Here is a 26,646-nt window from a genome sequence, read left to right on the forward strand (position 1 = left end):
TTAGAAAAGATTACCAACTTCGTGTAAATTGGTGGAAACCGTCGGAAGCTGTGCTGGTGAGCTTTTAGTCGAATGCGCATGGGTGGAAATTGGCATGTGTAATGTTGAGTCTTTGGCAGAACTAGCAGCTGTGGATTTGGGTGACTCCTCGTTCCGAAGCAAAGAAGTTACAGCTTCTCTCACCTTCTCCACCACACCCATATCCCCAGGAGTGGTACTTTTCCTTGGACTCACTGCATTAGATGTCACTTGGGAATTAAGGGCTCTCTCATCTTCCCCAAGCTCAAATTTATGCTTCAAATACTCCTTCATTGAAACACCCTTATCCCATATTTGATGATCAGCAGTACTCATTATAGCATTATTTTTGCTTTGTGCAGCAGCCGGTGCTGACCGAACTCGTGGAGATGCTGCTCCTCGAAAGGTTTGGGGTTCTGCTAGGGTTGTAACACTGATGCCTTGAAGTTTTGAAGCAATAGCATGGGTTGCATCCGATAGTGCAGAATAAGTTGGTGCTAATGTTTCACTCACAGTTTTAGTTATTATCTTGTTTGGAATGCTGCTAGGGTTCTCCTTATCTGCTTCATCACCACGATTGACACTGCTTGCCAAAACATGTTTCTCAGAAACCACGTGAAATGATCTGGGATGATGCCTAGCTGCTTCTTTGTACCCCTCGGGAGCAAGCTCCGACTCGTACACTGAAAATAAAACAACTCAGAGAAAAGTAAACATCGACTTAATATAATTTGAGGTGTAGAACCGGATCCAAATCCGGATTTGGGTCTTAAAAACCAGGTGGTTATCTGCCCTGATAAGCCCAGAACAAATCTGGGCGATAACCAAATGTAAACCCGGATGTCCAAGTATATTCGGGTTGTAACCGGATATCCGGGTTTATTATCTTTTTCTTATTTTTTTTAAAGTCTTTTTAAAATTTTTAAAAATGTTTTTATAGTACTTTTTTTAAAAAAAAATTCAGATATCATGTTTAATATTCAAATTTTTTAAAAATATATTTTAAACACTTTTAAAAAATTTTTTTTTAAATAATCTTTTTAACAATTCAAAAGGCGATTTTTTTATAGGCCTTTATGTTTTTTATTTTTTTATATAAAATAAATAATAATACATCAACACACACAATGCATGCGTACTACATATTACATTGTTGTTTACATCACAATGCAAAACATCAATTTACAAATAACAAAATAAATAATAATACATCACAACAATATCAAGATGTAACACTCAATACTATTTGCCTTCAATATAAACTTATTCAAACCGATTGTTTCAGTTTACTTAGTAATTACTTAGTGGGTAATAAATGAAGAACATGTATATCAGGAATAAGAAATTAAGATTAACTCTTGTGGGGAATGCTATTCCAAGCATTAATTTATCATAAAACTAGTGAAAAATATGCCAAAAAGTTCCAATAGTCTTGCATGGGACAATCACTCATGCATGCATGTTAATTAATGTTGGTATATATATGACTTTGACGTGTCAGAATAAGTACCCAAGAAGTTTGTAAAAATGCACCTTCTGAAGACAGTATATTTGCATAACAAATAGGTTAAATTTAAAGCGGCTTTAAATTAAGAAAAAGAAAACACAGAAAAGTTTTGCATGCATGCATGATTAATGTTAAGATTTTAGCAAACCTTTCCCTTAAGTCGTGGTTTTGAATATTGAGATGAGATTACCTGGTTTAAATAGTACAATGAGATAGGTGATTTGTTAAAAGCAGTGAAATAATTTGTGAATAGTAATAAATTATTTGAGTTAATATGTATTATGGAGTTTTGAGAGATGAGAGATAAAAAACTAAATAAAAATATTATAAAGTTAAAATATTATTATAATATAATTTTTGTATATTATTTTTATTTTGAAATTTGAAAAAATTGAATTATTTTTTATATTTGTTTTTAGATAAAACCCGGTTACGGATAACCGGATTCATAACTGGGCCTATATTTGGTTTCATCTTACCCACCCGAGTCCAATCTGGGCGGATAACCACCCGAATTCACCCGAATTTTCAGGTTTCAGACCAGACTGAAAAATAATTCGACCAGGTTGCACATCCCTAAACATAATATTTTAGATATATTTTACGGTAAACAAAAAGTTTTACAATATGATACACTACAATAAATTATCATTTTAGTTTGTGAACTTAGTTCTATAAAATTGGGAATCAAAAATTTCTTGAAAAGAAAATGTGGGAGCGGATGATCTACATTAAAAAACAAAAACAAAACAGAAGGGTGTGATGCCATTACTTGGGGCTCCAAGGTATTCAGCATCTTCTTCTAGGTCTTCATCGTCATCCAAGCTGACACCCCAAGAGGGTGTAGAATTATCATCCTCACTCTGCTTCTTCCTGCTAAGACTATGTCGCAACTTCTTGGCCCTCTCCTTCATTTTTGTCAGAACTGATGGTTTCTTGTGATGGTGGGAATGATCTTCTTCATAATCATGGTGGTTCCCAAAGCTAGGTGAAGATGTTGTCGACCACTTTGAACTTTCGCCTCCTGTGCATCTTAAACTTAGTTAGAACTAATTGGAATTCACGCAGCTAATTACGTGATCAAGGCATGTAATTTCCAAAACAGCGATGCTATATATTTATCAATGTTTTCTCGAGGATCCTGATGAAATTATCAAATATATGCTACCAACTTGGAATGATACAAAAAGGATGAATCCAATTACTTAAATCAATACCTCGGAATAAATGTTCTAAAGTGGGGCTGCTGGGGGCTGATTTAGGTTTGTCACCATATGATCTGAGCACGCGGTCGAGTTGAGCCATTGCTGCTGCAATTCACAAGTGAGGGTCTTATGCCTTCAAATAACCCTTTTCTTCTTCTGTTGCTCCTTAAATCTCTGATAATTGATGAATCTATGCCTTCAAAGTTTAAGACATGAGAAGAATGATGCTCAAGTACCTTTAGCTTCCGGAGTTTTTGCATGGACAATAATAATGAACAAGAGCCACATGTTTCATGTAGTTCATGCAGATACTTGTGGCCTACAAAGAACGTAGGGAGGTTTGCTTACCACCTGCAACTCAAGACTGGCCGAAATAGAAATTTGACCAGGCTAAGGACTTACATTGATCTTCCTCCGCCTAAGGCATTGACCAGGCTAAGGACTTACATTGATCTTCCTCCGCCTAAGGCTCATGCCTTAGGACAGGAATTTCTTGTTTTGAGACTTGATTAAGATGGAAATTACATTTTATACATTTTAGCTATAGTAATTTTTTCTAGGGCGTACCTAGAACAATAATAAAAGAGAAATGCTTTAGTCGTAAATGGATTTTATAAAAATAAATTAACAAACTTACGTGATTTGATGTAATGCGTCAAATTGTAAATTTATTTTTATAGTAAAGTAGATTTAACGTATCAGTACATGAAATTGCATTAGTCTATAAATTTATTTTTATGAAATTTCTTTATTGCCCTAAATTTATTTTTGTTTAAATAATATTAAAACAAAAGTAGTAAAAGATTTTGGTCTTGTTAGAGGTAATATTAAAAGTCAACCTAGTAATACCATATGAATAGTGCTATTTGAATGCATTTACACTACATACTATTTACATGTCATAATTTGATTTGTAAAATTTAAATTTTAAATTTTATCTTTCAAAGAACCCCACTAATAGATTGATAAGTCCTATAATATGTAAGATAAACACGCGAGGTAATTAAACCTTCCATTTTTGAATGAGAGATCGATTATTAAATGAGTTGTTCGTGAATATAAAATTAAGATCAATTATTAAACGATACAACTTACATAAAATTCAGCTAGCTTCGTATAAGCTTGTATAAACTCGAGTAATTTCATATTCATTATTTCTTACAGTGTTATCTCTATATTTACAATGAGCTAGAATATTTAAAATATTTAAAAAAAATAGAGAAAATCACGTTCTTAATGCTGAACATGTTACTTGAATAGTGATGAATCTAAGAATTGATACATGTATATATAATTTCATAAAGATATTAGCAAAAAGTCAATAGTTGTAGATAAATTTATAAAATAAAATATAAATATTTATCTAAATAAAGCAATTATATATAAATGAAATGTTCAATTAAAATCCATAACTCAACTGACGTTGAAATAAAAATCAAATGAACAAGTCGCTCGAATTTTACTCGCTTAGTTGGTGGTTAGATCCCAAACTCTAAACGTATATTAAGCAAGAATTGGAGGAAAATTATTTGGTAGTTTGGGAGTTTGGATCACGTCTCATCAAAGAATGCAATGTCGTTAAAATTGTTAACGAAGCAAAGTGCAAAACCTCCCGTGTCTTGCTGTGACACTCCCCTCCGCCTCAGTCCCAAAACCTGTGTGTGTGTGTGTGTGTGTGTGTGTGTGTGTGTGTGTGTGTGAGAGAGAGAGAGAGAGAGGGGGGCCCAACCTCCGACTCCGATTCCGACTTTGTCGGAGGTCGAATCCAACCTCCGACTCCGACTCCGACATGTAGAGAATTCGACTCCGACTTGTCGGATCGAAGTCGGATTTTTTGACTTTTTTTTTAATTTTTTTTAACTTCATATTTGACCCACTTTAAAAAAAATTGTGGTCTTTCAAATTTCAATTTTCTCAAAATTACAATCCAAACTTATTAAACTTTTGATTATAATAAAAAATACAACTAAATAAAACAAGTAACATACTAACATACATTCAAAAAATAAAAAGAAAGTCATATTTTTACATGTACTCCCATCGTCCATGATTCCATATCCACATCCAACTAATCATTACAATAAACAAAGGCACCATATACGAAATGAAGATTAAAAAAAAGCACTGTATAGTTACTATAGTATACTATTATAATTACTATGAATCTATTTTTAATTATATTATATATATGATATATATTATTATATATGAATATTAAAAAAAAAGGCACCGTATATGAAATGAAGATTCAAAATATAGTATTACTATTTTATATATAATATAGTATTAATATATTATACTATTAGTCTATTACTATATCTTATAGTATAATTACTAATACTATAGTATCATACTATTAGTATGTTAGTGATTTAATATTATATATATTAAATCTCTAATCTCTTATACTTGATATATATATTAATATATATAAATATTAGTAATACACTAATAGTATTAGTATATTAATATTAGTATTAGTTATACTAGTAGTGACATTAGTTATACTAATAGTTATATTAGTATTAGTTATTATTAATACTATATATTATACTAATAGTGATATTAATACTATATATAGTTATAATGATTAGTATAACTACATTAGTTTTAGTTATAGTGATTTAACATAACTATATTAGTATAAGTTATAGTGAATCAGTGATTTAGTGTAGGTATAATACTATAAGTTATAACTATAGTCTATAATAGTATTAGTATAAATATTAGTATTAGTTAAAGTGGATTACTAATAGTATTAGTATTAGACTATAAATCTAATTAATATACTAATGTATATTAGTATTACTAATATATTTATCAAAATGAATATGTTGAGAATTTATTAAGTCAAAAAATATAATTAATACAAGATATTGTTATATAAAATTTATATGAATAATACTTTAGTTATTATTCATTAGTATTATATGTTATTCTAAATTTATAGATTAGTGTTTATCCATTAGTATTACATGTTGATGTTATTATGCATCTTAGTGTTTATAGTATATTATATATACATTAGTATTACATGTTATTATATTTATACATTAGTAATTTAGTGTTACAACTTACATGTAACATGGTAGTAATATTATAAATTTGTAATAGTATGATATTTACATATAGTCATATACTAAACTATTATTATTTATTAGTCAATTTAGTCTATATATTATAGTATAAATATATTATTTAACTAGTATATTATTGAGTTTAACTAACTATATAAGATATAGTTGTATAAAATTTAAATGATTAATATATAGAAAAACACATATATTTTTTTATAAAATATGTATAAAATCGGAGGCGGAGTCGGAGGACCAAGTCAGAGGCGGAGGCGGATTGTCGGAAGCGGATCGGAGCGGAGTCGGAGTCGGTTCTTCAATGACTCCGACTCCGACTCCGACTTCCAATAGGGAAAAAACTCCGACTCCGACTCCGACCAGACTCGGAGCGGAGTCGGATTGTCGGATTTTTGCTCAACCCTAAGGGAGTTGGGGTTGGGGGAAGAAGAAGAAAGATGCAGTCTTTGACAGCCTCAAGCCACCACCACCATTCCTCCCCTCTCTCCTTCAGGACCAACTTCGCTTCTCGCACCCCTAAACGCACCCTTCAATGCGGCTTTCTCCTTCCCTCCTTCTCCTCCTCCTCCTCCTATTCTCCAAAACCTAAACCCCTCAAATCCTCTTTCAAACCCCTCGTTCAAAACCTTTGTCTCCTCCTCCTCCGCCGCCACTCTGCTCTTCCACATCCGCGCTCTCTCTAGAGAATTCGGCGGTGGGGGTTCAGGCGGCTGGGGATTCGGTGGAGGCGGCGGAGGGGACGGAGACGGTGGCGGTGGAAGGATTTTCTGAAGGAGATTTCTCTCTCCCGCAGTGGCCAATGCTGAGGAGCCGCAGAACGAGGGATGGGACTCACATGGCCTTCCTGCCAACATCGTCGTCCAGCTCAACAAGCTCTGCGGCTTCAAGAAGTACAATGTCCCCGAGATCCTCTTCTTCGATAAGAGACGCTGGACCACCGTCGGCACCGAAGACTCCTTCTTCGAGATGGTCTCCTTGAGGCCCGGTGGGATCTACAACAAGGCTCAGCTCCAGAAAGAACTCGAGACCCTAGCAACCTGCGGGATGTTCGAGAAAGTCGACATGGAGGGGAAGACCAATTCCGACGGCACCATCGGCGTTACGATATCGTTCACGGAGAGGACGTGGCAGTCCGCGCCGATAAGTTTCGTTGCATCAATGTCGGGTTAATGCCGCAGTCGAAGCCGATGGAAATGGACGCTGATATGACCGATAAGGAGAAGATGGAGTACTACCGGTGCCTGGAGAAGGACTACAAGAGGAGGATCGAGAGGGCAAAGCCATGCCTATTGCCTATGCCAGTGCACATAGAGATTATGCAAATGCTGAGGGACCAGGGGAAGGTGAGCGCGAGGCTGTTGCAGAGGATTCGGGACCTGGTCCAGAAGTGGTACTTCGACAAAGGGTATGCGTGCGCGCAGGTGGTGAATTTCGGGAATTTGAATACGAAGCAGGTGGTTTGTGAGGTGGTGGAAGGGGATATTACCCAGACGAATATCCAGTTCCTAGATAAGCTCGGCAATGTCATTGAGGGGAACACGCAAGTTGCCGTGGTGAGAAGGGAAATGCCCAAACAGGTACTTCATCTTACTTTCTTTGCTTTGTTAATTTTTGAATTGTTCTAATTGAGATATTAAATTTGCGACTGGCTGTTTTTGGAATACTCGCTTTCTAATTTCAAACTTAAGCGGAGTCATTGACTTTAAAATTGCAGGCTTGGTTTTAAACCCTTAAACGTGTGATTGGTAGTTAAAGTTTCTAATTTTCTTGGTGAATGTTTGAATTCCGCCTACAGCTTCGATCAGGCGAAGTTTTTAACATAGAGGCAGGGAAGCAAGCTCTGAGGAACATAAACGCTCTAGGTTTGTTTTCCAACATTGAGGTGAACCCCCGGCCTGATGAGAAGAAGGAAGGAGGGATCATTGTTGAACTAAAGCTTGAGGAGCTAGAACATAAGACCGCTGAAGTTCCTACTGAATGGAGTATTGTTCCTGGACGTGGAGGACGTCCCACTCTGGTATACTTTACCAATTATATCTCTGCCCCTTTCACACACCATCAAAATTCTGGGGTTCCGGTTTGAAGGCTTTACTGTGTTTTCTTTCATATTACCTTTGTGTATCTCTATGTTGCGTGCTTAGGCATCATTGCAGCCTGGTGGGACTATTACTTTTGAAAACCAGAATATCAACGGGTTAAATAGATCCATTAATGGTTCGGTGACTACCAGCAATTTCTTGAATCCTCAAGTAAGCTTAGCTCAATATGCGCTTTGAGTTTTGTCTATTTTATTCTCGGAATTCCATTTCATCTGTGCAAAAGCTTGTATCATAAGATGTCAATGATATATTCTTTTTTCAGGATGATCTTGCCTTCAAACTTGAGTATGTGCATCCTTATTTGGATGGCATGTATAGTCTACGCAACCAAACTCTGAGAGTAAGCTGCTTCAATAGCAGGAAACTGAGTCCGGTCTTCACCCGTGGGCCAGGGGCGGATGAAGTCCCCCCTATATGGGTTGATCGAACTGGTGTCAAGGCTAATATTACAGAGGTAGTTTGAGGGTTTCTTTTTCATTGCTTTGTTATGTGAGGAGTTTTCAGTAAACTTTACAGTGGTGACTCTAATGTTATCCTGATCATTCTACGACAAGCAGAATTTTACCCGTCGGAGCAAATTCACTTATGGTCTTGTAATGGAAGAGATAACAACACGTAATGAAAGCAGCAATATCTGTCCAAATGGTCAAAGAGTGTTGCCAAATGGAGGAATTAGTGCAGATGGACCTCCAACAACCCTCAGCGGTACTGGCATTGACCAAATGGCATTTTTACAGGCGAATATTACGCTTGATAACACCAAGTTCTTAAATGAAGCTATAGTTGGTTCAAGGAATGTATTTCAGGTAACTTAAATTCTTGTGATGTATAACTTCTTGGTTGGTTAATTTGGATTTGAAAAGAGTTAGGTAACAGACAATAGTGCATAAAAGATCTTTACGAAGGAACTTGTGATCATCTTATTTTCAGTCATTTTTTTCCCATTGGAAACTTCCTTTTGGTCTTATAATGATAGTGTCTGAGAAGTCCATAGGACTCGTGTCGTTCATTCTATCTACTTTGGCAATGTTCAATGGATACACAGTATTTATGTTTATTGGAGTTGATGAACACTCAAAGTGGAAGGTTCTGTCCATATGCAAGAATGGATGCTGTCATCCAGTTTGTCAGATTTTCTACACGTTTACTCAGAGTTAAAATTGCAGGTAGACCAAGGCCTAGGCATCGGCAGCAAGTTTCCATTTTTCAACCGCCACCAGCTAACATTGACACGGTTTTTCCAGCTGAAGGAAGTGGAGGAAGGTGCTGGTGAACCACCACCACCTGTCCTTGTTCTTCATGGTCACTATGGTGGCTGAGTGGGGGACCTTCCAAGTTACGATGCTTTTACCCTTGAAGGTCCCTATTCTGTGAGGGGTTACAACATGGGTGAGATTTGTGCGGCCAGAAACATTCTTGAGGTAGAAATTACAGGAGATAAGAGTTTGATTTGCAGTCCTTCAAATAGTCATCATATGCCATGAATGTTTGAGAGAGTGAGTGTGTGTGTAATCCATTACAAGAGACACTATCTAATTCTCTACGTATGCAAAATATGATTATGCTTATTGTATTTGTACTGTTAAATGGGTCAGCAAATATCTGATTCCTCTTCCTGATGCTGTTTACAGCTGGCAGCTGAGATACGGATTCCTGTAAAAGGTACACGTCTATGCATTTGCAGAACATGGAATGATCTAGGAACTTCAAAGGATGTCAAGTGGAACCCGACCGAGGTCTACAGGCGACTGGGTCATGGGTCTTCCTATGGTTTTGGCGCCAAGCTAGGTCTAGTACGAGCTGAGTTTGCCATTGATCATAACTCCGGCACTGGCGCATTCTTCTTCCTATTTGGAGAGCGGTTCTGACTTCTTAGATGCAATTGGTTGCATATTTTATAGAGTATATTCTAGTCTTTAGGTATAGGCGTAGAACTTTTTAGTAGTTTGTCAATTCGGAAAGGCATTTTGGGAGGCGTGAAACCAACTATATTATTGAGTTCGGGTGGAAAGCATGTTTCTCCCAAAATTGTATATTTAGATTATATTTAGATGTTGAGATGAGTTGAGATAATTGAGTTGAGTTGAGTTGAGTTAAATTTTTTCTAAATAGTAGTGAGTTGAGATTGTTGAATGAGTTTAGTGGAATCTATTTAAGATGAGTTTAAAATATATTTAGATGTTAAGATGAGTTTAAATATATTTATGAAAATTTGTAAAAGAAATGCAGTATTATTTTATACTGTTCACATTATAGTAAAAACGGAAATGCATTCCGTAGCTGGCGCCAAATGCAGCAAAGGAAAAATACTGTCGCACTTGGCACTGTAGCTAAGACGCCAAGCTTGACCATGCAAAATGGAAAGATGCCATCCGGTTTTATTTTATTTATTTTTTATTTTTATAATAGTATTCACTATTTACAATTCCGTATTCTTTGAAGTTGTTATTTTTTATATTACTTTTTCTTTAATTTTTTTTTATCCGTTTCCTTTCATATCATTTTTCATATTATCATTTCACTATTTTCATTTTTCATCACTTTTATTTCATTATTTCTATTATTTGTTATTTATGATTTGAGTAAAATTAGTAGTGCCAAGTACCATTATATATCTTTCCTAAAGGTTTTATTTGATTGTATAAAATATTTATTGATTTTGTTATTTTTAATTTTTTACAACAAAATTAATAAAGAATATCACTTTATTATTTAAATGAGTCAATGCATGTAAAAACGGAATTTCCACTACATTTTGTATGTAAATTCATTCTTGAAATGTAAAGTAAAAAAAATTAAAATTAAAAATTAAAAATTATTGAATTAGTGGGAAAAAATACTACCAGGAGCATGGCCACATTTTATTTAATAATTTATTTACATATTAAACATCGATATATGTAAATAAAGGGTCCCGAATTGACCATCTATTGTTTCATACTGACGTAACAAAAAAGATTGCAACACCATACTAGCAATTAGGTATTTCCTTGTTGATCATAAGTATGCTCCCACATAGGTAATGCAATAGCATCTTTAGTTGCGGCCATCGCTTGTGCTGATGCAGTCGACATGTCAGGAACATGAGATTCTTCACTAGTGCTCTGATCCGCATCCATTCCTAGATAATCATCGGGATTGCTATATACTAGAAAATCCCAATCATTAGGTGTAACTGTACGAATGAAGTTATGGATCGTACAACATGCAATAATAAGATATCGTTGCCGAGTTAGAAGGTATGGGGGCATTAAATTTAAAATTCGAAAACGCTTCTTCAACACACCGAAAGTTCATTCAATGACATTCCGAATGGATGAATGCCAATAATTAAACAGATTTTTATATCCTTAGAAGGTACGAGAGCTTCTTCGTTCAGATCTGTGGTACCTTACCCTCGGATATGGTGGCATAAATCCTTCGGTACAGGAAAATGCCGAATCTACTAGATAATAATAACCTGAAAATTTAGAATACAACATTAATCATTTATAATGTTTGAAGAATTCAAATTCTCGCAAACTTTCAAGGTACAAATAAAATAATGTGTACAAATTACCCTCTTCAAGCCATGGAAAATGGTTCTCCGGACGCCTCAACGCATCAATTAAAACACGAGCATCATGGGCTGTACCCTCCCACCCGGCGTATACGAATGTGAATTTCATATCGAAATCACATACACACAAGACATTCTGGGTAATCCTGTGATACCGATTTAAGTATGCATTTGCTACGGAAGTCAGCGCAACTGCGTTGATCATGACCCCATCCATTGCACCATGACATTTCTGTAGATTTCGTTTTAAATTCTCATAAATTCCAAAATACCGAAATGCAAACAGTTTTTGACATTTGTAGAATTTTAAGCTACGAAAGTAGATCATGTAATGGCCAATATTTACCTCGAACCATGGACAAAGTCTTGGATTTCCTTCAATATAAGGCATCACCCCAGTTGTCTGGCTCGGTTTAATCACACGGCGAGATAGGCGACATAATGCACGCATTACGTTGTACACATGTCGATTTATACTTTCAACCGAATGTTGAAACAAGTTAGCTGCATTCCGTTGAACGACACCATGTCCGGCAGTGTAGCAAAACATTCCTAAGGCTTCCTCAACCGTGACCTCTCGTGACAAATCACGCAAGCTAGCATCTCTACGTAAACGATCACATAAGGCCCGGAATGCATATACCTCCATTCGGAACATCTTGTAACAGGTGTCAAGATGTCCATTAAGTACTGCGATGATGTACTGATAACCACGCAAACCAATGTTATGTTGTGGCTTGGGCATACGACGTTGGGCATGGGATTGCTGCTCCTCCATCAACATGCTCAAAAGAAGAACTGCTTCTTCCGTACCATCGTTACGGCTAGACCATGCGTACCATTCCGCCCATGTATCAAAATCAAATGTACTTGACGCGTTACTACTAGAGCCCGCCCATGTATCAAAAGGAATTCATATAGAGCAGGAACTTAGCAATGCAAAATTATTTAAAACCAAATACCAAGTTTGAACTTAAATTAGACAACACGAAATAAGATTGTTAGAAATCATACACCATCTAATAAAGTTAAACATAAAAATAAAGTCTCATTAGTTTAGAAAAACATAGCAAGGCCGGAGTGGGTATGGTCAGCCTAGTGACTAAACCCAATCTATTCTCATCGATGGGGTCATGTTCTGGAAGACAGTTAGGACATGAGGATCCATAAACGCTTTTACTGCACGAAGATGAACGTCCGGCGGTAGGGGAGGGGTGATATCCTGCAAAAACTTCATACATTGTGCTACACTACTAAAGCCTGCATCCGACACACTATTCGATCTCTCGCCTCTACTGCGCTTGGAGCTGCAAAGTTCAAACATCTTTGCATCCAACTCTACCCGTTGTTTAGAAGTGGCGGCAAGTATCTGTATGGCAGCACTAAGCTCTGGTAAGAATGCTGGTCCGACTGCGTCCTTACGTACTCTATGAAGAGCCCTTCGCTGTGAGACACCTCCTTGCGTCGATGGAGTCATGGAAATATCATCCAAATCAATGGTCGAGTCTAATCCAACGCCACTACCCAACACGGGACCTCGGGCCCTCAATTCCTCCTCCAGGTGCTGCTCCTCCTCTCTAGAAGGGGGTTCTTGCATTGAAGCATAATGCAAGACCCCTGTTGCGATAGCTTGACCAAAAATCGTGCAGAGGATGTCGTAGTTAGAACAACCGTTGGTCTTGTACTTTTTTCACTGGGATCGGACCTAAGAAATGGTAAAAATAATTACACAAGTTGAAACAAATTGATAAAAGCATTTTATCATATATTTAGCCATAAATTATATAAAATAAATGCAAGAAATTTCAAATGCGTGACGGTTAAGCCAAATGAAGACAGTGTTTACCCGGATCGCGTTTGCCCAATATTCTTCCGTAGCAACAACAGTTTTTGTGATGGGGTTCCAACCCATCCCCGTTTGGCCCATTAAATCTGTAAACTTGCGTTGCGTCTTCTTAAGACGGGAAATTTTCCCCTTCACTTGTAATGCATTAACTGGCCTAATTCCAAGTTGATTGAGGCGCGTGACAAGTCGGTCTGTGTCACGGTTTGTAATTCTGGACCCCACCAATTTACCCTCTAATGTTTATTGGTACAAAATATCAACCAACATCTCTCCAACTCACTAGACCACAGTTCACGATCACGTATAACCTCTACGTCATCCATGGTATCCTGCTAATGGTGAACAATGACAATCCAAAAAATAGACAATGCAAACAATAGACAATGCACTTAAATCCATATTTTTACGTATTGCTATGCATCATAAACATGGTACATGCATCAAGTCCAAAACTAGTAAATTTCACTATATTAGATGCATAGCAATGTTATTTTTGTATTTAAGTCAAATGCATGTAATATATTGTTCAAGGAATCGAGGCCTATATACGAGTAAGATAAATATCAAAATATTTGTACTGAAAATGTTTTAATACCTTGTACGAGGAGTTGCCGGATGAGCGTAGAAAGTAGGGCCGCAAGTCATACATAGCAATTAGAATGAAGGTGTAAAACCCACAAATGAAACAAATACTACCCAGCCTAAAATATATATATATATATTATATATATAAAATGAAGGTGTGAAACTATTTATTTTTAATAATTTGAGGGTGAAATGACTTATCAAAAAATAATAATAATAATTTGAGGGTGTAATGTGTCTGTTTTGAACTCCATTCTAAACTTGTTAATCTAATAATTTTCCTATGATTTCATTACAAAAAATGTAAAAAAACAATAATAATAACTTTCTATTGACTCCAATAAACCAATAAAACTAAAATATATCTATTAGTATATTCCATTCTCAATCTACATTAAAACCAACGTACTAATCTGAAACTAATTTCAAGAAAAAAACAACAAAAGTTGCAAAACTCTCTCTTTTAGCCGAGAAAACTCACTACCCAGCTGAAAAAAAAAAAGAACAGAACAATAAAACATATATTTTCCACAATTATTCAATATCCAGCCGAATGTTCAAATCTTGTTCCTAAACAAAAATCTAAATATTATAAAAACAAAATCTTCCATTCAGATTTACATATGTAAGTGTTTACTTGTTCATAGATTCGGTGATACCAATCTTGCATAAGACTAGGGAAAATTGCACTCCACGTGTTTGAGTAAATTATTCTAAACTGCATGTAGTCAAATGCTTTCCGAAAAGTTGAGTTCGTTGCTTACCCGATACAAGCGAGTCCTAGGACCCGTGATTGCTGATCTCTTCAAGGTAACCCTTCGATTGATCCGCTTGACCTTGGAGGACCTTTGCTTCCATAGTAAATTGGTGGTGGTTTGGGCTGATATTGGCATGGGAATTATATAGGAACCTCAATACACAAATAAACAAATAGGTGACCATAGGAGATGCTCACACGGGTTTACAGTAACACCTATGAGTTGAGAGATTGGAAAGAAATTTTTTAGCAGATCCAGAGTTCAGTTTGTAAAAAGGAACAAGCTCACTCTGATCGGCGTTGTTTATTTATCACGCCGAAAGGATGTAAGCCATAGGCTGCAGTGGGTTTATAGTAGGGAAGGACAACCCATTTTCAAACTCCAATCACTGTTGGAGCACGAGGGCTGCAGACGTTGGAGGAGTTGATGGTGGAAGCTTTTCCGTTGAAACAGAACATCTCCTTCTCCAACCTGTCGACTATGGGCGATGACTATGGGTTCGGTAGCTTTCTAAATTTGAAGCTCAAGGTTGCAATTGGGAAATATTTTAAACAATTTTTGGTGCCAAAATTGCAGTCGCTGTGGAGAGGGATTTGATTTTACGGAAATGGGTTTATTTTCCTAATCGATGGGTTGGGGAAGAAGAATGACGGGGAAAGAAACGGGGAGAGAGAGAGAGAGAGAAAGAGAGAGGGAGGAGTTATAACGGTCCGGTAAAAAAAATAATAAAAGCTGGGTTAAATGCAGAGTCAGGAATCTCTGCAAAGAAGGACATGTTATGTCCATCTACAGTTTAAACTGAGTTAAATGACAAAACTCGATTCAAATACATTTGGATAGCAAGCTCAGCTCAAATTTGAACTGAGCTGAGATACTTTTGACTTCCAAACATTTGAAACATTAACTTATCTATCAACTCATCATTACAATTTTTTCAAATCTCAATATAAAATATAATAAATAATTCAATTTTTTTAAATTTCAAAATAATAATAATATTAAAAAATAATATTCTAACAATATTTTATCATCTCAATTTAATTCAACTCAACTCAGTTCAATTCAATATCTAATCGCAGTCTTAACGATATTGTTTGAAGGCGTATGAAGCGGAAGTTTTGGGAGTTTTTAATATACCGAAGGTCAAAAGATAAAAACATTGGGAGTGGGGAAGGGGCAATGGGCATACCATATCTCAAGACAATTGTAATTGAAGTTCTCATTCGCTAGACCTTACAGCCAAAACACGACACGTTTAAAATAGCAACAAACTTGATCTTCACCTTTAAAGCTGCACTTCCCTCCTATAAACCCAATTTCCTTTTCATCTCAACAAGACTAGATTCTATACCATCAGTATCACTGGAAATATTCATTTCCCCTCTATAAACCCAATTCCTTTTTCAACTGAGCAAGAGTAGCTTCTATATCATCAATATTCTTCTCAATGTTGCTCCCTTCGCTTGCTTTATCGTCACCGCCACTTCCTGTTCTCTGTGTCCCAGATGTTCTAAAAGAACTGCCTGTCTGAGTTCCATCATATACTTCAGCCTCTTGATCAGTTATGTTGAGTTCTTTCTCAAGAAATTCCACAAATTCTTCTCCAATTTCCTGCCAGGTGCAATTTTACAAGAAATATAATTTTATGTGAAAAAAGGTTTCTTCTATACATAATAAAGTGTGTGTGCGTGTGTGTGTGTGTGTGTGTGAGTGAGAGAGAGAGAGAGAGAGAGATCACAATAAATTTCGCGGCTACGACACAACTAATGAAGACAACAAGGTCTCACCGCCAATTCTTCCCATAGGCTCTTCGGCTTTCCTTGCGAAGCAGCGCTTGCTTCCCAATTCTGGAATTCTTCTTGAAGATCTCTAAAGAAGTCCTCTGTAACATCAAAACCAGAATTACCAATGTGAGTCTGTGACAAAGTAAACTTGCAACACTAAGGGGAATGACAATAGCACAACAAGATTCGAGGATAATGAAATTTGGCTTTATGGCCCAAATGATGTCTCACAGCGAAAACATATCTACCTAGTGTTATTTGAACATCCCTCAAAAAATTACCTGCAGAATAAAGGGCTTAATCATAAGAACGTAGCAAACAAGCCTAATATTGAAAACAAGGATAAAATAGAAAACGTGAAAAAGGCTAGAAAATTTTTCCTTGACTCTGGAAGACTAACCACCAGGCTTTTTTTTTTTTCTTTAAAAAAAAAGTTTCAACAGATGACAAAAAAAGGTTTGATGACATGTTAGAAAGTCAGGGGCAACAAGGAAATCAAAGGTGCCTGGAACATGGACACTAGAGTCTATAACACAGGAAGAATTATACACAGCTCACATAAATAGGCAGCGGGATTATTGGTCTAAGTGTTCATTTGGAAACTCCTGTTATTATAAATCTGTTCAACTTCACATTCCCTACATGCTTGTCCATCTAGACATCTTTTAGAACTTTCTGTGGATGAATGCAGTAACTTGGATGTTAAGAATGAATTTGAGTCCATTGGCCCAAGAGATCCCTTCAGTAAAGGTTCCAATTAAGTAGTATCTCACTGTGCCAGCCAAATAGTGCCATGTCAGCAGCTATCATATTTTTACTAGATAGATATCCCAATGGCTATCTGGCACCAGTTGTAGGGGATTAACATTGAAGTAGACACCCTTCCTCAAGTGAATAGTACATGTAAACGAGAAATTTGACTTCCATTTACACGAGCTTTATAAATTCATAAAAGATGAGTTTGATTGCAATAGGATAAAAGATTTTACCAAAACCATAGAACTCTTCTTCATCGTGTGTTTTCCTACTTTGGCTTGTTTGAGCGCGAGAATAGGAATAATCAGATCCGTCATTTCTAGTGTCATATTTCCTCCGAGATTGAGAATTCAGTAATGTATTGTATGCATGTTTAATCCTCATAAATTTCTCCTGCGCATTTGCCTGTGCACCAAATATGTTTTCATGTTAGCACCATCTATCTATATGCTGCTAAAAGAATAAGATTTAGATTAGCAACTTATAGAAACGCAAAGTATGGAGGAGGTAAGATGGAAGAACATATAAGAAAGTCAACTTGTCAGTGAATTACACAAAGTCGTGTGGCGGGCCTACTCCCAATCACTTTATGTCATAAAATCACAAAACTAGAAACGGTAGCAGTGGCTTGAACATCAATAAACCAAATTATTATGGTACAAGATAAACTGCCGAACAAAAAACATATAGTTAAGCACTTAACCCCTCTTCCTTTAAAGCATAAAAAAATACACAGTAATAAGAAACAAGAAAAGCTATGCTGGTAGAATCAAGACTGTAAGTCAGAACTATAGGAAGCAAGTTGAGATCTCCAAACAAAGGTCAATTACTTTCTCATGATAGCCTTGCACAGGCAAATCATTTGTGGAGATAAGCGGCACCTGTTTAAAGTCTATAAGAACAAAAAAAAAAAAATTAATAATATAAATAGAAGCACTAGGAACGTAAACAATGTAAAAAGTTAGGGTTCTGCAAAATATTCTTCTTTCTACTGGAATACCCTTCAACCTTGCATACATAAAAAAATTTGCAAAGCTCCTTCGTAGTTCAAAATCCAACATTCGTCCTTTTTCTTCAGGGATGACATATTGGACTATCGGCAAAAGTGCAGTTTAAATTAGCTGTTTATAACTTTATAGAATAGAAGATAGAAATTTGAAGAAATGTAGTGTTTAGAGTAGAAGTCATCTTCCAACTTCTGGTCTTACTCTCTTACATAACCAATTCGTGATGACATTTTGAGTTTCAAGGACTACTGGGCATTGCTCTATAAGAATATGGGTGTGTATAGGAGGGTTGCCAAGGCATAATCGTCCTAAAGCACTAGATTTGGCCAATGGGATTTTGTTACATAATTTGAAAGATATTTTGGGATTTCCCCATTTTTTTCCTTTCCTGAGCGAATTCTACGAAGTTCAAAGATTTTCATGATTTTATGTGGTCGCCAATAAAGAGTGGATTTAGTTATATTTTGGTTCTAGCACAAGTATGCGTGACACAGATACAAACTGTGCCATAATTCTCCCGTTGGTTTTCTCTAGTCTTGTTTGGAAATAGATCTCATCCCAAAATCTCAACTCATCTCATCTTATCTCATCTCCTTCTCAAATATAATTCAAATATAAAATTTTCAAATTAATCCTTACAACCTTTTCAACCTAATCATTATAACTTTATCAAACTTTCTTCAAACAAAAAATAAAAATAATTTAACTTTTTCAAATCGTCAAACAAAAATAATATTATAAAACTATATTTTAACAATATTTTAAATTTATAATATTTTTTATTCAACCTTTTCTCTCTTTTATCAAAATCCAAAAAATGTTAAACTCAAACTATCTCACTACTATTCACAAAATATCTTACTACTATTCACAAAATTCTCACCTCATTTGTTTGAGTCCTAAATTTCAGAGGGAGGGATCCTTCTAGAGAACCAAAACCATATATCCTAAATCATGTAAACTATAATTGAGTTAAAACATACGATATGACGCAACCAAACGAAATTACTTGGAAATCAATTAATGCAATTCAAAAATAAGTAAAGATAAAGCCTTGAATTTACCACATCTTTTCAGAATTCAAATAACCCGAAATAGGAAAGCATTCTCTATTTCGAGTTAAATGCCCCAAAAAATCTCATGTAAACTTTTTTTTTTTTTTTTTTAAAGGAAAGCACAAATACTTGTATTGAATTGTATGCTTAATATAGTACCTCCTTATTGACATCAGGGTGATTCTTCAGAGCAAGTTTACGATAAGCCCTTTTGATTTCATCAAGAGTTGCGGAGGGAGACAATCCCAAAACCTCATAAGGAGACTCTCTGAGACTCGCTCTCAAAGGGGTAATCCTTGTAGTCCTCGTTTTCTGCTTGTAATTCCAGAATCTAGGTATCCGTATCGAAGGTTTAGGTTGGTTTTGCAAAGAGAGAAGCCAAGGGTGAGCCAGAGATCTGGAGCAGAGGTGAGAGAAACAGAGGTTGTGTGGTGGCGTTAGAGGCAGAGCCAATCCATGCATATTCGTCAAGTGATCTTGTCCTTGAAGATTCTCGTCGAGACATATCGCTTTGAGTATTGGTCCAGTTTTCTACTTGTAACCATGGACGGTCACAAATAGTTGTCGGGTTAGTTAAATTGTGTCTTAGAAGGCTTTGTAATTACCATAGCAATTTGGTAAAACAAATATGAAAATTTGCTCTTAAATTGGACTTTTAAAGTGCATAAATATCGTGTATTTTTTTAAAAAATAAATATTTTTTTGATGTAGGTATCAAATAGCAGGTAGTCCGCCCACTCATACTTGGGCGGGATGGTCGGGGCGGGCCCTCGCTGCACACCTCTAATATCAAATTTGTCAACTTTTATCTGTACTTTATAGACAAAGGATCGAAGTTGATGATATGATTTGTCATCAACACAAATATGAGAAAGAGAAGACCAGAAGTTGGTGTCCTTTACCCTAATTGGGTTCTAATAGCATCTTAAATCAATTTGGAAGCTCCACAAGTGAAACCTAAGACTGTTGTAGCTGCAAAATGAAATGGTATTTAGTTTGGAAATTTGAAGTCGTCACTTCTCATCCCCGAAAGCTTTGATCAGCTTAGATATATCGGACGGATGAAATTAAGCCACTGCATTCATTTTAGATGGGCCCAAATGAAAATGATGGCTCCTCAATTAACCCTCTTTGAACCGAATCAGTCCTATGGTTCCTCCTCTTATTATATCCAACGGCACAGCTTTTGACTTTCCCTAGGCCCCACCTCAGGATCACCATCATTCACCGTTTGTTCCAAACGTCTTCCGATGCCTACGTTGTACGGTCACGATCGAGCGTTGTACTCAGGAAAAAAACTCCATGCCCACCTGATCACCACCGGCTTGGCTCGTCTGACTCATTTTGCTAGCAAGCTCATTGCTATTTATGCAGAGTGTGGAGAGCCATCTAATGCTCGCAAGCTGTTCGATAAAATTCCCACTACAAATGTAAGACGTTGGATTGTCCTTATTGGTGCATTCGCTCGATCCGGTTTTTATCAAGAGGCTCTGGGTCTGTTCCGTGAAATGCAGGAGCATGGCCTGAGGCCTAACAAGTATGTCATTCCCAGCATTCTCAAAGCCTGTGGGCGTGTCTCGGATAGAGAAACCGGGGAGAAGATACATGCTGTAGTTTTGAAATGTTCGTTTGAGTCTGATGATTTTGTTTCAAGTGCATTGATTGATATGTACGCAAAATGTGGTCGACTTAAAATGGCGCAGCGAGTATATGATGGAATGGTTGAGAAGAATCTGGTGGCACTGAACGCGATGGTTTCTGGTTATGCTCAACATGGGTTTGCTAAAGAAGCACTCATCTTGGTAGAAAATATGCAGGCATTAGGAGTAAAGCTTAATGTAGTGACTTGGAATACCTTAATTGCGGGGTTTTCACAACAGGGTGATGAGGTGATGGTTTCTGAACTTTTTAGTTTGATGCACAGAAACGGAGTTGAGCCTGATGTGGTATCTTGGACATCGGTTATATCAGGGCTTGTGCAGAATTTTCGTAACGAGGAGGCGTTTGCTACCTTTAGAAAGCTGTTGGATCATGGGTTCTGTCCAACTTCGGCTACAGTAACTAGTCTCTTGCCTGCATGTGCAACCACGGCCAATGTGAGGCGTGGGAAGGAGATTCATGGGTATGCATTGGTGATTGGAGTCGGAGATGATATATTTGTAAGGAGTGCCCTTGTAGACATGTATGCAAAATGTGGTTTTATAGCTGAGGCAAGGAATTTGTTCTATCGGATGTCTAAGATCAACACAGTTACTTTGAATTCAATGGTATTTGGATATGCTAATCATGGTTACTGCAACGAAGCAATCGAGCTTTTCAAACAGATGGAGAAGGAAGAGGGAAAGAAACTGGATCACCTAAGTTTCACAGCAGTTCTCACCGCTTGCAGCCATGCTGGCCTAGTGGAACTCGGACAAAGTCTGTTCCAACTGATGCAAGAAAAATATTGGATTCTTCCAAGATTAGAGCATTATGCATGCATGGTGGATCTGCTTGGTCGAGCAGGAAAACTTGCTGAAGCTTATGATATGATTAAGGGAATGCCTGTCGAGCCTGATTTATTCGTATGGGGTGCATTGTTAGGGGCATGTAGGAATCATGGGAATGTTGATCTCGCTAAAGTTGCAGCTAAGCATTTATCAGAGCTTGAGCCTGACAATGCAGGAAACAAGCTGCTGTTGTCGAATTTGTATGCCGACACTGGCAGTTGGGGAAATGTTGCAAGACTGAAGAATATAATAAAGAAAAGGAAAGGAAAAGATTTTTCAGGGTGCAGTTGGGTGGAGGGAGTGTGATAGCATCAACTTTGCAACAGAGTAGTATAATCAAATTTTGGGGTGTCCAGCAAGTCATCATCAGCCTCGTGCTTGCTTTATTATTCTCATATTTCTTCACCAGAGCTCCCTTCTGACTCATTTTTACATTTCTGCTATCAATCATCAATGGTTTGTGTTCTTATGACAGTTCTCCAATGAAACTCAAAGGATGTAAATTGTCCGTCAGCTCAGCTGACTCTTGTGGACAATGAGTTCTGTGCAGCCAAATTGAAGATGCAAGGAATCATCTCAAGGTGTTAGTGACATAAGGACATCATGAATTAGCAGGGTGAAATTTTGAAGAATAGAGGAACATGAATTGCATCTACATGTTTGATGGTCCAACTGCTCTCAATTGAGATTACCGAGAGACCGAGGGGGGAAAGGAATAGGAGCGGGAGCCAGTCTTCCAAATTATATTTACAACTGTCAAATACCTTACAGTGCCTCGTTTGTTTTTAGAAAATTTCTCAACACATATCATATCATCTCATCTCATCTAATCATTACAACTTTTTCAAATTCTCATACAAAATAAAATAAACAATTTAATTTTTTCAAATCTCAAAACAAAAATAATATTAAAAAAATATATTCTAATAATATTTTATTCAATTTTTTAACTTTAATTTCAACTCATCTCATCTCATCTCATCTCATTTGCGAAAACAAACACGGCTAACTGGGAATTATAATATATATGTATGTATATATATATATATATATATATATATATATATATATACACATTGCATAAATAATACTTGGATGGATGAGAATAAGAAGCGACGTTACTGCAGAAAGAAAAGACTGCACAAGATCATACGGGGGATGGTTCTAAAGTTGCAATCGATGCCAACTTTATTAACTGACTGTTAATTGGCGCTGAGAATTAGCAAAATGAAGAGACTATGGAAAGAATAATATCAGTAAAAGGTGAGCCGCTAGGTCAGTCAGGCAGAGCATAGAAGCCACGGGTGCTTAGGGAAGTGCATGGGAGCCTTGCCTTGGTTGATATGGATAGTGGATGCAGAAGTGGGGGAAGATAATAGAGGCAATCATTCATTCATTAGTCATTGAATCACAGCATAGCACGTCAGCATGGGAAATATCAAGCCGTAATAAAAATGTGCATATGCACTTCTAGCATCCACATTGGTCTATGTATATGTATATGTATATGCGTATGCAAAATCATATTTGTATAATATGAGCTTAAATTCCTTTACATTAACTTATGCATATGCATATATTTAGCTAGCTATGAACAGTACTTGTGTAAATTTGGAGATACACTATTCACTTTACAAAATATTTTTTATTCATTATTTCTCTCTCCTCCCACTCTCTCTCTCTCTCTCCAACCCCCCCCCAACAAGATTATTTTCTATTTTCTCCCCATACGGTTTCTTCTGCTTCTCCATTCCTCTCTAGACTCAAACAACTCCAACGGAAGATCAAACCAATGCACCTCTCTCTCACGACTACTGTCGACAGAGCTTGCAATGACTCTGGACTCGTCATGGTTGGGTTTTTTGCTAGCTCTCTACATTTCAGGTATGAAATCGCTAGGTTGAAAAGCAAGTATTTCTCCCTCTAATTCTTCACGGTTTCGAAGTGTTGTTATCCCTTCATGGTTTTGATGATGCTGCTATTTCTTAATTTGTTGTTCTTGGTTTTAGATTAGGGTTTCGATGAACAGGTTTTAGATTAGGTTTTTTATGATGTTGGTTTTAGATTAGGGTTTCGATGATGCCAATTTTGATGATGTTGCTGCTATTTCTTGGTTTTAGGTTAGGATTTCAATGATGATGGTTTTGATGATGCTGTTATTTCTTGATTTGTTGTTCTTGGTTTTAGATTAGGGTTTCGATGATGCTGGTTTTAGATTAGGGTTACTTCATTTTATACCTCATGGACTAGATTTTCTATTCTTGCTTTTAGATTTTGTTTTGCTTTTAGACTTTTACTTTTACATGCAAATTTTAGCCATTGAACTCATGCTTTGTCCCACTGATTTGCCCACTGATTGTTAAATATTGGGTTATATTCATGATTTGTCCCACTGATTCATTTCATATGGGTGATATTCATGATTTGTCACACTGATTATTAAATATTGATGCTAATGTTCATATGGGTTATATTCATGATTTGTGCAATATGTGCACCATGTTTTGTTGGTGTAGTACTTTGATTTATGCAATATGTGCACCCTGTTTTGATTTATGCAATATGTGCACCCTGTTTTTAGCTTTATTTTACAATATGTGCAATATATGCACCTTGTTTTGCTGTTCTCTTTGGTTTGTTATTGAAGCCCTACAAGATGTGCACCCTGTTTTGCTTAATATGTGATGTTTTAATAACATTTGTCCTTCAATATTTTATTGAAGGATGAATGCTTTAATTGATGAGGATCCTTTTTTCATCACACTGTTGGAAAGTGGTGAGGGTGGTAGTAACAACCCTACTATGGATGCTGCTTTTGTTGATGTCCAAGCGACACAACTTCAACGAGAAAAAGGGCATCTAAACAAAAATCTCGACGGGGTGTGTCATTTACTGTTGAGGAAGATACCCTCCTCATTTCAGCTTGGCTTAACGTTAGTATAGATTCCATACGGACGACTGACCAAACATTCACACAATTGTGGTGTAGAATTTATGATTACCACTCCACTTATAAAAAACCTAATGGTCAAGAACGTTCCATGAATTCTTTGACCAATCGGTGGTCAACCATTTAAAAATGTGTCAATAAATTTTGTGGTTCTATATCCCAAGTTGAAGGAATGCATCCAAGCGATGCAACCGAGTTGGACAAGGTATAATCGTTTAAAAAAATTGTAGTTGTTTATTTATTGTTATTGTTCTAATTATTAATGATTTGTCCCACTGATTGTTAAACAAAATTACAAATTGATAAGGCAAAAATCTTGTACCGAGAGACCCAAAAAACCAACTTCACCATGGATCATTGTTGGAATCTTTTGAGGCACCAACCGAAATGACAAACACACATGGGTAACATAAGAAGAAGAGACAATGTCTCACATTCAGGTAGTACTCCAAACTAAGTACAATTAGGGGGAAGAGATGGAAAATGTGCTCGTGGAGCGCGAGAGACCTCCGGACAAAAAAGTTAAAAAAGAAAGAGAGAAAAAAAGAAAAGTTAGGGAAAGAGAAGATAATGAATTTAGTGACGCCTTAAGGGAAATGACACACGATAGGAAGATTCATATGTTGGAGAGAAAAGAATCAAATTTGAGGTTAGACAATGAAAGGTCTGAGTTATTGGCTGTTAAGAAGAGAAGGGTTGAAATCGAAATTAAAGCTCATGAAGAAAGATCTATAATACTAACTAAAAAGAAGACGAAAAATTATATGAAAATTATGAAATTGGATGTTGGTTCCATGAATTCTGTGCAGCAAGAGTATTTCCATAATCTTCAAATGGAAATGATTTAGGAACAAAGGAATAAGGCAAAATCTCGTATATAGTTGTATGCTTTGTTTTGTGCAGTTTTTGATAATTTTTTTTTTTTTTTTTACACTGTGGTGACATGTTTTGAGTATTATTGTACTACTGGTTCTATGCAATGGAAATCATTTTTTGTACCTCTATATGGAACTGTATTTTGTTGCTGCTTGCTGGTGGTGGAGCCGCTGGAGGACTTGTTGGTAGTTGCTGGATGTGTTTACTGCTGTTGGAAAGTTGTGTTGCTGGAAATTTTTCATTCCATACTCTTGCTGGAAATTTGTGTTGTAATGATCTTGGAGAAATTTGTATTATAATGAACATGTATCAAAATCAACTTTTTGGAACTTGTATCAAGTTGATTTTGATACATGGAATTTATATTAAGTTGACATTACAAATTGTTTTTGAGCACACAAAATTTGTTTACTTGACATGGAATTTGTATTAAGATGAACAATACCTTGATTTAGCAGATCACCTAGTTGAATGTGACATGTTAATATGTGTTGTTTATGAGCACATGAGATTCATTTTTTATGTATGTAAATTTGATGTATTTTATTATATATGGAATTGCTAAATTTGGATGCATGAAATTGTATTAATATATATGTACTAGATGCTATGAAATTGTATTTAGGCAAAAAAATTAATAATAATAAAATATTTTTATTATTTTATTATTTTGTCTCAAATATGTATAAGTCAATGTGAGAGTTTTGCTTGAATGACAAAGTGGATATGCATATGTATAGACTAATACTAATGCTCTAATAAAGGAAAAGGCAATCATGATAAGAGAGAGGGTTTTGTGTATTGAGGAAGCATGAGCATAAAAGAGGGACTTTTTCCACTTCTTATCACTCTTCAATTTCTCTTCTTCACCATGCAACAGGACTCTATATATTTTCATAGTTAATTATCTCTTTCAAACATTTGTGGGTGTATGTGTCAATGTCGAATCGTAAAAACCCTTGTGTTGTTTATTTAGGTTTGGACAACTAGATATTCTCGGGTATTTTCAAAACTTCTCATAATTTTCTTTCCAAACATTACTCAAACACAAAATTATTAT

General features: G+C 36.2%; 4 protein-coding genes across 5 annotated transcripts; 2 read left to right on the top strand and 2 right to left on the bottom strand.

Moving 5' to 3' along the window:
- On the bottom strand, positions 1 to 2,860 carry LOC121238095. The gene is made up of 3 exons (XM_041134951.1): positions 2,743 to 2,860; positions 2,298 to 2,549; positions 1 to 701 (listed from the first exon to the last, which is right to left on the bottom strand). Exons 1-3 carry the CDS (start codon positions 2,828 to 2,830, stop codon positions 1 to 3), a joined length of 1,041 nt encoding a protein of 346 aa, XP_040990885.1. The 5' UTR covers positions 2,831 to 2,860.
- A 3,374-nt stretch (positions 2,861 to 6,234) lies between these two features.
- On the top strand, positions 6,235 to 9,958 carry LOC121239135 (protein TOC75-3, chloroplastic-like). Its single transcript, XM_041136278.1, is given in 7 exon segments — positions 6,235 to 7,399; positions 7,618 to 7,839; positions 7,964 to 8,071; positions 8,184 to 8,375; positions 8,479 to 8,727; positions 9,088 to 9,342; positions 9,553 to 9,958. Coding segments are annotated over 7 exon segments (1,671 nt in total). The 5' UTR covers positions 6,235 to 6,991; the 3' UTR covers positions 9,790 to 9,958.
- A 5,897-nt stretch (positions 9,959 to 15,855) lies between these two features.
- Positions 15,856 to 19,896, bottom strand: LOC121239136 (chaperone protein DnaJ-like). Of its 2 annotated transcripts, XM_041136279.1 has the most exons (5): positions 19,431 to 19,830; positions 17,443 to 17,614; positions 16,702 to 16,734; positions 16,457 to 16,551; positions 15,856 to 16,280 (listed from the first exon to the last, which is right to left on the bottom strand). In XM_041136279.1, exons 1-5 carry the CDS (start codon positions 19,731 to 19,733, stop codon positions 16,053 to 16,055), a joined length of 831 nt encoding a protein of 276 aa, XP_040992213.1. In that variant the 5' UTR covers positions 19,734 to 19,830; the 3' UTR covers positions 15,856 to 16,052. The 2 variants fall into 2 exon arrangements, with proteins under 2 accessions (XP_040992213.1, XP_040992214.1); XM_041136280.1 differs by lacking the exon at positions 16,702 to 16,734 and having other exon boundaries at positions 19,431 to 19,896.
- Positions 19,897 to 20,125: 229 nt separating this feature from the next.
- On the top strand, positions 20,126 to 22,515 carry LOC121239137 (pentatricopeptide repeat-containing protein At5g59600). Its single transcript, XM_041136281.1, has one exon. It carries the CDS (start codon positions 20,522 to 20,524, stop codon positions 22,064 to 22,066), a length of 1,545 nt encoding a protein of 514 aa, XP_040992215.1. The 5' UTR covers positions 20,126 to 20,521; the 3' UTR covers positions 22,067 to 22,515.
- Positions 22,516 to 26,646: the final 4,131 nt, after the last annotated feature.

The sequence above is a fragment of the Juglans microcarpa x Juglans regia genome, chromosome 7D (assembly GCF_004785595.1).
Source record: "Juglans microcarpa x Juglans regia isolate MS1-56 chromosome 7D, Jm3101_v1.0, whole genome shotgun sequence".
In the NCBI taxonomy this organism is placed as follows: Eukaryota; Viridiplantae; Streptophyta; class Magnoliopsida; order Fagales; family Juglandaceae; genus Juglans; species Juglans microcarpa x Juglans regia.

Coding starts and splice junctions, on each gene's coding strand:
- LOC121238095 (XM_041134951.1), bottom strand. CDS start 2,830: ATGGCTCAACTCGACCGCGTGCTCAGATCATATGGTGACAAACCTAAA. Junction 2,550..2,742: donor TTTAGAACATTTATTCCGAG/GTATTGATTTAA, acceptor TAAGATGCACAG/GAGGCGAAAGTTCAAAGTGG. Junction 702..2,297: donor TGAATACCTTGGAGCCCCAA/GTAATGGCATCA, acceptor TTTTATTTTCAG/TGTACGAGTCGGAGCTTGCT.
- LOC121239137 (XM_041136281.1), top strand. CDS start 20,522: ATGCCTACGTTGTACGGTCACGATCGAGCGTTGTACTCAGGAAAAAAA.
- LOC121239136 (XM_041136279.1), bottom strand. CDS start 19,733: ATGCATGGATTGGCTCTGCCTCTAACGCCACCACACAACCTCTGTTTC. Junction 16,735..17,442: donor AGAAGAGTTCTATGGTTTTG/GTAAAATCTTTT, acceptor TTTATTCTGCAG/GTAATTTTTTGAGGGATGTT. Junction 16,281..16,456: donor GCCTATGGGAAGAATTGGCG/GTGAGACCTTGT, acceptor TGCACCTGGCAG/GAAATTGGAGAAGAATTTGT.